Genomic DNA, 13,458 nt, shown 5'->3' on the forward strand with positions numbered 1-13,458 from the left:
TGCTGAAATTAAAAAATTAAAGAAGAAAATTATATTTTTACCTATTCTTTATAATATACAGGAGCAGACTTTATATAAAACTAGGAGGCTAATAAAGTTTGGTAAGACCGATTAAGTTTGGCATAATCAATCACAAATCAATCAAGGTAAAATTTGGTAAGGTCAACTAAGTTTATTACACTCAATCATAAATCAATCATGATCCTAATCAATCATATGATTTTAACAACTTTATTCTTTTTTTTTCTTATAACCATTTTTTTCTCTTTTACAATCATTCTCTTTCTTTCCATCTTACAAATTAACCGGTGCTAGTATTGGGGTGCTATAACTTGGAGTGCGGCTTAAAATGTAGAAAATGTAATCTTGGGGATAATAATCCTAATAAAATTCATATTAAAAAAATAAATATATTAAGAAAGTGTCTTAGGTAGCATGTCTAGCTTTTTTTTTTTTTTTTTTTTTTTTTTTTGCAGTTTTTTCTTGAAATTGGTACAACAAGTTCGCCAACAGGTGGTCCATGCATCTTACAACAATCATGGTCACGTAGAGCTAGCATAGTTAAGAATACAATATATTGTATATGGAATGTATAGCTCATGAGGCGCTGATTGAAAAAGTAGGAAAACAAAAGTAAGCCTCCACAACTCAAACCTAAACTGGTGGGTATCCAGAAAGACCCTGTTCGACATAGTCCTTATATAGTTTGGACCTTTCGATTTGCTCGAATACATAAATCACTTTCATATCTATATTATTTCAACGAAAGATATAACAAGCATCCTTAAAAAAATAAAAAGCTATCTGAATATTTAGCGCAAGAAATCCAGTCATCCACGTACTCCGTTGCCACCGTTCTTGATAACCTTCACCACCTCCACCCACGCCTCCTCGGACGACCCTCCATCCTTCCACGCCTCCTTCGCCTTGTCTGCCATCGCCGCCGCTCGCTTCCTCAACTCGCTCCCTCCCTCCGACTCCATCACCCACCTCACCTTCTTCTCCACCTCCTCCGCTCTGACCAACTCCTTATCGTATCCCTCCACCGCAACCGCCAGACCCATATCCTGCACCAGCATCACTTTATTCATCCTCTGCTCCGCGTAGAGAGGCCAGGCGATCAAGGGCACCCCGGCGCACACCCCCTCCAGCGTCGAGTTCCATCCGCAGTGGGTCACGAAAGCGCCGACCGCTTCGTGGGCCAGCACCTCAACCTGCGGGGCCCACGACTTCACCACCAGACCCCTGTCTTTGGTCCGTTCCAGAAACCCCACGGGCAAAATCGCCTCCAGATCCGCTTCGAGCCGTGGCCCGGGAGGCTTGGCCGTCTGGTCTCCGTTCTGTGGGGCCCGCACTACCCACAGAAACCTCTGTCCGCTTCTCTCTAATCCGGTGGCCGTTTCCTTAAGCTGCTCCGCGGCGAAGGAGCCCCTGCTCCCGAAGCACAAGAACACCACGCTCGCCTTCGGCTGCGAGTCCAGCCACGTGATGCACTCGTGCTTCTCTGATGGTTTCCCTTCGGCAATCAACGGCCCGATGCAATAGGTCGGAGGCATCGGACGGTCGGGAAGACAGATACCGTCTTTCAGGGCTTTGACCGCCCGCGGCTCCAACGACTCGAAGGTGTTGATCAAGATGCCGTCGAATCTCGGTAAGCGCTCGAAGAGGAAGAGGAAACGTTTGTAGGACTCGTCGTTCCGGTCTTGGAGTCGAGCCGGCATATCGGACGCCGGAATCGGCCGGAGGCCGGGGAAGTTGATCGGGGCGATGCCGAGATCTTTTAAGCTGCCAGGAGTGGCGGAGTGGAGGATTGGAAAGTAGAGGAAGGCGGCGAGGCTGGCGGCGCCGGAGGAGAAGAAGATATAGGAGGGGAGGCCTACTTCGGCGGCGACGTCCAGGGCCTCGGTGCAGAAGAAGTCGACGACGAGGGCGCGGACGGCGGAGGTCTCGGAGAGGGAGGTGAGTACGGGGCGGAGGTGGGTCGTGGCCTGGCGGAGGATATCGAACATGAGGGGATTGGGGGGGAGGGAGACGGGAGGGAGGTGGTGGAAGGAGAGGGAGGGGTGAGCGGAGGCGGCGGCGGCGATGAATGAGTCGTCGGAGCCTTGCCTGAATGGGTTGTTGATGACGAGGACGGTGACGGCCAAGCCGTCGCGGAGGAAGAGCTTGGCCAGCTCCACCATGGGCACCAGGTGGCCCATGCCCGTCCCTGGATAGAGCACCACCATCTCCTTCATCGTTAGAAACTAGTGGTCGGCTAATAGAGCACCGAGAGGAAGGTATTATGGGAGAGTTGAGGAAGAGCTACTAGCTAGAGATAGCTAGAGATAGAGTTGAGGAGAGGCGGGCCACTTATGCCACTATGTATATTATGGGTATAGAATAGGAGACCGGAGTTGAGAATTTTTTTTTTTAGTATAACGGCACCTGACCGGAGTTTGGGTGCAGCCAACATATTCAGAAAAAAAGAGATATCATAAAGAAAGGAGACTAGAACGCGCGGACCGGCTGCGTTTATATTACTTGTAGTCCAAGTCTGTGGCTGCTCTTAGAATATACTTTTCAGAGTTCTATTCCAGTTCGCCCGGGTTAAGATATTTCTTGTCCCGGTTTCCTTTTTGATGAGGAACGTCGCGTTGTTGATGGATGAACCAGCTCGAAAGTAAAAGTGCAGGTTGGCGGTGAAATAACAAGATGGTCCAATTAATGACAAGTAGTGTTTGTTGGGTATATAGAAGATGAAGAGAGATGTTGCATCCGCGACGAAGACAACAGGATTTGGAACGAGATCGTATGGCGAAATTAGAAAATTCGGCTTGCTTTTCGTCAACGTAAGCAGTGACGCCCTGGAGAATAGAGCCACTTGGAAATTTTGGGATCGGCGAGGTGTTGAGGCAGACTTAGAAGCCGGTATTGGTGACTGTAGAAAGTTCTCGCAAGTGATCGTTTGCAAAACTGATCCTAACGTAGAGCATAATAGTCATTGACCGATGACGGTTATTTTTTCCGAAGATTTTTTTCACAGTATTTTTATCAGATAAATTTCAATATAAAATTGAAACCTTGTGATATTAGAAATTAAGATGCTTTTGCACCTGTTCAACATTATGGGACAGACGTTGGTTATTAGCCATCAGATTTACATTGAAGAGTTGCATTACTATTGAAAGCTGCCATGCATTGTATCTATTCTGACTATAAATATAGGGCCTTGCCACAAAAAAAGCATCTTTTTCTTTTCTTCTCAGAACTTTTATTTCTTTAACGTTTAAACAGTTTCTTAGAGAGTTCTTGGTGGATTCTTCAGAATTGGTATTTACATAATTTTGTAAGGCTTTGTTGTATCCTGGAGGTGATTTGCCAAGAATCCGTTAGCAAACTTATTATTTAAGTGAGGGCAAATATTGCCATAAAGATACCAATTTAAGTGCCGCAAAGTATTGAATTTTGTTTTTTTTATCTCCAATCAAATCGCTCTCTCCTCGATAATTTTAAGGTATTCGTAATGGCTACCAAATCATATTTAGAAGAAACTACACTACAGAAAAAAGGGACAGTGCGGACGCATACACTTCGACGCTAGGCAAAAGCGTCGGTAATTTTGGCTCCAGTGCCAAAATTTGCCGACACTTCTAAGTTGCATTGGTAGAAAACGGCGCTAAATTGGGTGGGTGGGGAAAGCAAACCATAAGACGACGCTTTTACGCATCGTCGGAGGCCAAAAAAATGAGAAAAGCGTAGACGATGCTTTTAAGCGTTGTCGGATGCGAACATAGGGAGTGGGGAGATGACGCTTAAAAGTGTCGTCGGAATCCCCATGACACTCAACTAGTCTCGTTATATATAAAAAAAAAAAACCATCCCTAGATCCCACGGTTGGAAACCTAAATCCTCAGAGAGAGAGAGAGAGAGAGAGAGAGAGAGAGAGAGAGAGAGAGAGAGGAGGGGGAGGATGGAAACCCTGGCCCCAGATCCTATGGTACCTCCGCATGCATCTTCTCTCCGCGAGGCCTCCGTTCACTGCCACTAGATCTTCAAGAAGACAAAAGTGACCGACAGCGATAGAAGCGGCGATGACCCACCGGGACCGCGGATTCGCCCCTCCGCCATCTCTTTGCCCCCGAAGGCCGGGGATCTTGCGGTAGCAGCTAGATTGATAGGGTTTCTCCGCCATGGCACCAGAGGCAGCGTCGGGGAGGAGCTGGGTGGAGTCTTACAGTGGGAGGTCCGTCGACAGCATCAAGGGCCTCATCCTCACTCTCTCCTCGAGCTTCTTCATCGGCACCAGCTTCATCGTCAAGAAAGGTTTGAAGAAGGTGGGCACTCTTGGGGTTAGAGCAGGTAATTGGTAGATACCCATATGTTTTTTTTTTTGTTGGGAGGGGAGAAAAGAAACTTGCATCAGGGATCTTTTTGTTGGTAATTTGTAAATGAAACCCCAGATGAGGTTAGGGATGGGGTTAGGGGATCTTTTGCAGTTTATTGTAATTTGTAAAAAAAACATCCTTGATAAGATTATATGTAATTTATTGTAATTTGTAAAAAAAAAATTATTATTAGCACTCAAATGAGATTATATATTTCTTTGTTGCAACATCTTAGTAATGGAGTTTGTTAAAAGAAACATATTTCCGAGCTTGTATTTCCTGGGCATGATCATGCTGATGCTTATTATATATGGGGTTGAATTTCCGACAAATTATTGAATTTCCAACAACATACTCCCAATTTTTGAAATCGTATTGTATATGGGGTTGCTCGGCAAAGGCTGACGCTTATAAGCATCGGCGGACTCCAAAATAGGCTGGCGCTTATAAGCATCGACATAGCTTTTGTTTTTGCCGACGCTTTTCAAAAACATCGAAAAAAAAGTTTCCACTCCCACCTAGCCGACGTTTTTGCCATGCTTTTGAAAACGCCAGCACCAAAATTATCGATGTTTTTAACCGTCGGTACAGGCTCTAAAAAGCACCAAAAAAGATTATTTTTTTGTAGTGCTAGTTTCTGATATGTGGACAACGATTAATCTCATTGACTTGGCCCAAATCATAGTGAGACTAGAGAGCTTTCACATATCCTCATCAAACCAATTTTCTCATACATACAATAAGAATACTCATTTCAATAGCAATATTAATCAAAATTTCACATCTTATTTCAAATGCGGATTTCCAAGTCGCAGAGGTCAAGTCAACTCCAGCTGTTCACGAGCCGACTCTTACAGAGAAAAACAGAGAATGAGTTTTCAAGGTATAGTGCATGAGCCGACTCCCAAAAGTTTCGAGCCATCTCCCGCAAATTGAAGCCACAAAGTAATTTCTTCGGCACAGTGGCCGAGTCGACTCGAACTGTTCACAAGTCAAGTCTTACAGAAAATGGCCGAGGACATTTTTGCACAGACCAGAACGTAAGCTAACTTCTGGAATTACTCGAGCCGTCTCCTGGAAAAGAGTTGGTATTTCACTTCTGAAGATGCCGTGGGCGAGTCGACTTCCGATTCCTTCGAGCCGTCTCTTACAGGATCGACAGAGAGCCTTTTTTGTAAGAGCCTGAATTCGAGTCGACTCCAAATTTTCTCAAGGCATCTCCTGCTTCAGTCGAGCTGACTCCGAGACGAGCGAGTCGACTCCAATCCCAATGGATACTTTGTCAGGACACGCAGTTTTGTCAGAGCGGCTCTTTTCTCCTCTCTAACAGCTAGTTTTCAAGGAGTTAAGTTATAAAAGGTGGTTCTAAGTATAAACAAAAAAGAGAGACATTCCATTGAGAGCATTCAAGTCTATCAACCACCAAAGAGAAGTGAGAGCCTTTTAAAGTGGAAAAGAGGAGTTATTGCATCCCAAGCGATTTTAGAGCACTCCTCACATTAAAGGCTCATTGAAGTGATCCTCAACTACCAGCGCATTCAAGAGAGGATCCAATAAAGGAGAAGCCAAGTCTTGCATCAGCAAAATCTGTTTGAGAGCTTCTTCCTTTACATTTTGTTTACATTGCTATATCTACTTATTCAGAAGCTTGTAATCATTAAACTCTACTTCTTTGATATTTGTTTACTTGATTCAATCAGGGGATTGAATCAAGGGGTTAAGATTTTGTTGGTGAGCCCGTAAAACTAACGGTGTAGGTTTTGGTTGGTGAGCCCGTAAAACCAACTGGGTTGTTTGTGAGCCCGAAAAAATAAACGGAGTGGTTTTAGTCGGTGAGCCAGAAAAAACCGACCAGGTTCGTTGTGATCTTGTGAAAACAACAAGTTAGGTTGTGAACTTGTAAAACAACCGGGTTGTAATCTTAGAATTATAGTGAATTCCCAAGGAAAGCTTGGAGAGTGAACGTAGGAGCAAGGTTGGCTCCGAACCACTATAAAAATCTTGTATTTGTGTTGTGGTTTATCCTGCTTTATTTCTTTACTGCTTTCTTATAGATTATTTAATTATATTTGCTTAAAATCAAGAAAGCTTTCATAATCCTCATTAGATAAAATTAAAGAATCTAATTTTTAATTAGAACCCAATTCACCCCCCTCTTGGGTTGTCTTCTGGGCAACAAGTCGTATCAGAGCAGATGCCCTACTATTAATTGTTTATCCAATCTAATTAAAGTAAAAGATTAAATGGCAACTCAATTTGGGTCTACCCTAAGTGAAGGGCAGTCTACCAATAGGTCATCTTTGTTCAATGTAACAAACTATACCTATTGGAAGGCTAGAATGAGGATATTCATACAATCCCAAGATTATGATGTTTGGAGCATAATAATAAATGGACCACACATTCCCACATATATTGTAGATGATATTTCTATTCCCAAGCTCGAAAAAGATTGGGATGATAATGATAGGAAAAGGGCCAACTAAATGCTAAGGCAATGAATGCATTTTATTGTGCTTTAGATGCAAATGAATTCAATAGGATTTCTACCTGTATCTCTGCTAAGAAAATATAGGATAGAGTTGAGGTTACCCATGAGGGTACCAACCAAGTGAAAAAATCCAAGATCAATATGCTTGTACATAAATATGAACAGTTTAAAATGGAATCATCTTAAACTATCACATGCATGTTCACAAGATTCATTGATATCATTAATGGTTTGAAAAGCCTTGAAAAAACTTATTCTAACAGTGATCTTGTCAGGAAAGTACTTTGTTCTCTCCCTCGCACATGGAAAGCTAAAGTGACAGCCATCCAAGAAGCTAAATACCTCATGTTGCCTAAGGTGACAAGCCAAGAAGGGGGGGGGGGATGAATTAGTTTCTCTAAATTTTTACTTCCTTAATTGAGTTAATTGATGAGTGAGTGAAGTTAAAACAATACACAATGCAAACACACAAGAAGTATAGTGGTTCGGTGCTCTCCTAAGCACCTACGTCCACTCCCCAAGCGACCCCTTGGGAATTCACTATAATCCCATGGATTACAGTTAGATTGTTTTCCGGGCTCACAATCCAAAAACCTTTACACTTTGGTTTTCCGGGATCACCAAAAATCTATGTTGGTTTTACGGGCTCACCAACAAACATTCACAGTTGATTTTACGAGTTCACCGACAAACCTATACCGTTGGTTTTACGGGCTCACCAACAAACCTTTACAAGGTGATTAAGAACAAGAAGAAAGTTGAAACTCCTAAATGAGCAAATATAACAACTATGAGCTACAAAGAAGAGTTTAGAATATAGTTATCGCTTTGATGAGACTTCTCTCTTCTTTGTCAAGATTGCTTCACTCTTCAAGGGTTGATGGAGCTCTTAATATTTCTTGGAATTTGCTTAATCACTTCCTTTTGGCTCTTTGAATGAAGCACTTGGATGAAGAAGAATAGGGCTCTTGTCTTTCTTATGTAAGATTTGATATTTTTCAAAAGGATGTCTTCTTTGATGAATAGTGTCACTTTAAATAGTTTCCCTCATCTATTGGACACCTCCCATTGGTTAGATTTCAAAAACTAGCCGTTACTTGCTGTAGGGAGGACAAAAAGTACTTCTGCAGAACTAGCCGTTATGCTTCTGCCCGTGCTGGGGTCGACCCAAACTTTTCTGGGGTCGACTCAAACTACTGTTCATCAGACTTGGGGTCGACTCAACTTTCAGTGGGGTCGACCCAACTTTCACTGGGGTCGACTCCTGCTACACTGGGGTCGGCCCTCTCAGGAAACACAGAATCTTATCTTTCATCTATTTTTTACTGGGGTCGACTCAAGCTACAGAGGGGTCGACTCAAGTTCCATTGGGGTCGACCCTCTCAGGAATTCCAGAGATACAGTTTTGAACGACACAGCCTTGGGGTCGACTCATGTTCAGTTGGGGTCGACTCCATTGGGGTCGACTCAAGTATTCCTGGGGTCGGCTCCATTTGGGGTCGGCCCTCTCAGTAAATTTCAGAGACTCGTTTTCTTGAGGCTTGAAGATGGGGTCGACTCAAGCATGCTTGGGGTCGACTCCACTACTATTCATCCGTGCCATTTTCGCAGAGGTGTGCCTGATGGTTCCATAATGTGCCGGGGTCGACTCCACCTTTCTTGGGGTCGACTCATTCCACACTTTGCTGCATCTTAAGGTTAGATTCATCCATACAATCAATGAAATATACTTCAAGCAATTTTGAATGTATGCCATGGTAGTGCTACATATTTTTATCAATGAAAATTACTATTATGCCCTTAAGAGTGCGTTTCACTTTAAACTTTGCTGAATTAGAATTTAGAATTCACTATCCCTTTTCTATCGCAAATTGTATCTCATTGTTAATCATTGAAAGACATCTTGATCTCATTCTTCTAATGTATCGAGAGTGTCAAACTCAGTAATGATGTATCATGTTAACTTGTAGTATTTAATTAAATAATTCCTCAATGGTTGTGTTAATCATCAAAATAACACTATCATCCTCAATTTTTTCTTTTTTGATGATTACAAAATATTGAGTATGAGCAGATTGATACATATCTTAAAATTAGAAAATTTATTTTAGAAGAGCTCAAGTTGTTGAATTTTAGCTTTTCAAATTTGAGAGTGAAGTCTCCCCCTTTTTCATCCAAATAATGCCAATTTGAACTTTTGATTTTCTCCCCCTTTCTTTTATATTTGGTTAAAGATGAAACTTCAAAAATTTGAGATAAAGCAAGAGTTTCAGGTTATGTATCGAAGTATGAGAGGTATGTGCCAAATTCTAAAATTTGATTAGAAGTTTAGACTTTAACATTTTCATTGTTACATATCGCTCCCCCTTAAGTGTATATTATCTCCTATTATAATTTTCAAACTTGTTTGTCAACTTATTGCAACTTCTTTCTTTTCTTACTTCTCCTCTTTTTTGTTATCATCAAATAGGTGCATGGCAATAGATAAGTAGAAGCAGTAAATAATAAACATTCAAGTTTCATTGATCAAAATGGAACATTGTAGTACATTAATGTCAAAAATACAATGTTCTTCAATCAAAGTGCAAAGTACATCAACAAGGCAAAATACATATAAGAGCTAGATAAATCCTAGGCACTAATCATAATGCTAACATCAGCCTAGGGGGTATCTAAGGGCTGTGATCTAGTCCTCATCCTCCTAGTATAAGTGGCGAGGGAAGGTAGAGCCTGATGGGACTGAGTCTGGCGTGGACCTCGCTGAGCTGGATGATTCTGTGCCGAAACCTCCGACTCAGCTGCTCGGGGCACAGATGGACCATGAGCCTCTCTCTCTCTCCGTAATGCTCCCACCTGCTCTTTGAGGTCTCCAATCTCAGCAGTCATAATGTCCATCCTGCTCGTCAAACCATCAGAGAGAGTCCTCACCTGAGCTAACACAAGCTCAGTCATCCTACTTCAAAACTCCTTCGTGCACCCCGTGGGTACGGATGACGATGGGCCAGCCTCTGAAGGTGCCGTAGGATGATCCTCAGGTACCTCAGCCTCAGGGATGGGGTCTCCAACCTCTAGTGCATCACCCTCCGGTGCATGTATCCCTGCTCCTCCACACACCCACTGCCCGTTCACCTTCTCATAACCCATGCGAACTAGGGACCGTGCAGTGTAAGTGTCGGTAAATAATAGATGCCTGGAGATCTCTTCCTCCACTGATATGTCATGCTGTCGGAAGACCAGGATGAGTATATACCATAGGGCAGGAAAACTCTCGATTTGCATATAGCCTCTCTCATCTGCCTGATCATCATAGCTAGGAGGATCAGGGGAATGCCCTGAATGACATGCTCCATAATGACCAAATCTTGCTCAGATATGTGATAAAATCTCTCACTTTTCGGAAACAAAATCCGACCTATGAAGTTGTGCAACAACCTCATCTCAGCTGATAGAGAGCTAGCTATCACATTTTCGGAATAGTCAAAATCATCATTCTCAAAGATCAACTGTAGAGCTCTCAACTTGCTTTCCAGCTTTTCTGGAGTTGCACCTTCGCAGGGGAGATGGAGCAGCTCACTCAAACATTCTTCCAAGACCCTAACCCTTACTCCTCGGACTTCAGACATAAGCCCTCCCGGTCCAACTTTTAGGAAGGCGTAGAACTCACGAACCAAGCCCAGGTAGGTCACCAAATCTAGGGAGTAAAGATACTCCCATCCTTGCCTTCGGATCCAATCCCCCAAACGAAACCCTTCTTGTTCCAAAAATTCGATGTGGATCCTTCTCCCCGTGGTAACCGGTCTCCCCGCATATTTTGCAAGTTGAACTGAAGGGGAGGGAGGAGGAGGAGGCTCTACACGTGTCTCACCTTGTGGAGGTACTGTAGAAGACTCTCTAGCATGTCTATCTATAAGGGTTGGGCGTGAAACTCTTCCGGATCTCTTAGCAACGGCTCGCTTGGGTCCCATTTTCACCAAATCCTTCCTTAGGCCTTGATCTAACGGCGTAGAGAAGCAATCTAGCACTGTTTGTAGATGATTGGAAGGGATTGGAAAGTGAAAAATAGGGTTTTAGGAAGAGGACAAGATGAAACAGTGCCCTAGAATAGCTCACGGGTTCCTCTTTAAAAATAGGGTCCCGCCGTTGGGTCGACCCCAGATTTTTCTTGGGTCGACTCAACGTGGGGTCGACCCCATTCTGGCTCGGGTCGGCCCCAGTTCAGAAAAATTTTCTCTCTTCTTCCCTTTTTTTTTTAAAAAAAATTCTTCCTTTCCTTCAATCCTTACAAATTCTTTATGGGACAATGATACATGAGTAAGGAGTCTATAGATGGCTAGTTTGACTAATGTTTCATGGGTTTTTCAAAATGGGAGGAGAGTATCATAAGACAACTTGTTCCTTTTATATCTCTTCAATCAAAAGGATCACATATGCCTAATTCCCTCCTAAGCATGCAAAATCTATCTTCACTTAAAGGTTTTGTGAATATGTCAGCTAATTGTTTCTCAGTACATACATGCTCAATACATATGTTCCCATTTTGCACATGATCTCTAATAAAATGATATCTTATTTCAATGTGTTTGGCTTTAGAGTGCTGAACCAAATTTTTGGTAAGGTTAATGGCACTAGTGCTATAACACTTTATAGGAATATTATCTAGTTTAATTCCATAGTCCTCTAGTTATTGCTTGAGCCATAGTACTTGAGCACAGCAACTCCCGGTAGTTATATATTCGGCCTCAGCCGTTGACAATGCTACTGAATTCTGCCTTTTGCTAAACCATGATACTAATTTATTTCCTAAAAATTGACATTTTCCACTAGTGCTCTTCCTATCTAATTTGCAACCAGCAAAATCTGCATCAGAATATGCAAGTAAATCTAGATAGGAGTCTCTAGAGTACCATAAACCTATGTTTGTGGTTGCTCTCAAATATCTAAGGATTCTTTTGACAGCACTTAGATGTGACTCCTTAGGATCTGATTGGTATCTAGCACATATTCCCACACTAAACACTATGTCTGGCCTACTAGCAGTAAGGTAAAGCAAAGATCCAATTAAGCCTCTATAAAGCTTCATATCTATACTTTTCCCTTTTCCATCTTTGCCTAGCTTACTAGTGGGATTCATTGGGGTGCCTATTTTCTTGTGATTTTCATTTCCAAACTTTTTTAAAATTTCCTTTGTGTACTTAGTTTGATGAATAAAGATACTTTCCTTAGTTTGCTTGATTTGTAATTCGAGAAAGAAATTTAGTTCTCCCATCATACTCATCTCGAATTCTCCTTGTATTAATTTAGCAAACTCTTTGCAAAGATTATCATTAGTAGCACCAAAGATTATGTCATTTACGTATATTTGTACTACTAGCAGATTTTTATCTTTTCTTTTGAGAAAAAGTATTTTATCTACATTTCCTCTACTGAAATCATTATTCAGTAGAAATTTGTTTAGTCGATCATACCAAGCCCTAGGTGCTTGTTTCAATCCATATAGTGCCTTATGTAATCTAAACACATGATTTGGCAATTCATGATTCTCAAAATCAGGAGGTTGCTCTACATATACTTCTTCCTCTATAAAACCATTTAAGAAGGCACTTTTTACATCCATTTGATACAATTTAAAATCCATGAAGCATGCAAAAGCTAGAAGTAATCTAATAGCTTCTAATCTGGCCACGGGAGCAAATGTTTCCTCAAAATCTATCCATTCTTCTTGATTGTATCCCTTAGCTACAAGTCTAGCTTTATTTCTTATAACTACCCCATTTTTATCTAATTTATTTCTAAAGATCCATTTTGTTCCGATTACGGATTTATGCTTTGGTCTCTCAGTTAATGTCTATACATTACTTCTTTTGAATTGATTTAATTTTTCTTGCATAGCATTTATCCAATTTATGTCTTTTTCAGCTTCTTCATAAGTCTTAGGTTCTATTTGTGAAACAAAAGCAAGATAGTCATTTAAATTTCTAAGAGAGGATCGAGTTCTTACCCCTTGAGATGGATCATCAATGATTAAGTCTTTAGGGTGTCCATATGTATACCTCCATTCCTTTGGCAAGTCTTGAGATTGTGGTGGCACACGATCATTTTCCTTTTCTTGATTTGGCAAGTCATCAAGATTCAATTTTTCAAAGTCAATAATTCCTGCATCATCATCAAGAGTATTTTCTCTCCTAGGAGACTTACTATCAGACTCATCAAAAATGATATTAATTGACTCTTCAACTACAAGAGTTCTTTTGTTGAATACTCTGTATGCCCTGCTAGATATAGAGTATCCTAAGAGGATACCTTTATCTGATTTGGCATCAAATTTACTTAGATCCTCCTTGCCATTGTTTAAAATGAAACATCTACATCTAAATACTCTAAGATATTTAGCAGTTGGTTTCTTATTCTTCCAAAGTTCATAAGGAGTTTTCTTGGTTATAGGTCGTATTAAAACCCGATTTAGAATATGGCAAGCAATACTTATAGCTTCAGCCCAAAAGTACTTTGGAAGATTTGATTCGCACAACATTGTGCATGCCATTTCTACCAAGGTCCTATTTTTTCTTTCAATAACTCCATTTTGTTGAGGCGTTCTAGGTG

General features: G+C 41.6%; 1 protein-coding gene across 1 annotated transcript; it reads right to left on the reverse strand.

Moving 5' to 3' along the window:
* Nucleotides 1-553: 553 nt before the first annotated feature.
* On the reverse strand, nucleotides 554-2,474 carry LOC103702600 (UDP-glycosyltransferase 88F3-like). The gene has a single exon (XM_039117671.1). The coding sequence runs from the start codon at nucleotides 2,235-2,237 to the stop codon at nucleotides 831-833; it is 1,407 nt and encodes a 468-aa protein (XP_038973599.1). The 5' UTR covers nucleotides 2,238-2,474; the 3' UTR covers nucleotides 554-830.
* Between the last annotated feature and the right edge of the window lie 10,984 nt (nucleotides 2,475-13,458).

The sequence above is a fragment of the Phoenix dactylifera genome, unplaced genomic scaffold, assembly GCF_009389715.1.
Source record: "Phoenix dactylifera cultivar Barhee BC4 unplaced genomic scaffold, palm_55x_up_171113_PBpolish2nd_filt_p 000257F, whole genome shotgun sequence".
Lineage (NCBI taxonomy): Eukaryota > Viridiplantae > Streptophyta > Magnoliopsida > Arecales > Arecaceae > Phoenix > Phoenix dactylifera.

Bases quoted from the DNA above. Each gene is read 5' to 3' on its own strand.
- LOC103702600 (XM_039117671.1), bottom strand. From the start codon at position 2,237: ATGAAGGAGATGGTGGTGCTCTATCCAGGGACGGGCATGGGCCACCTG.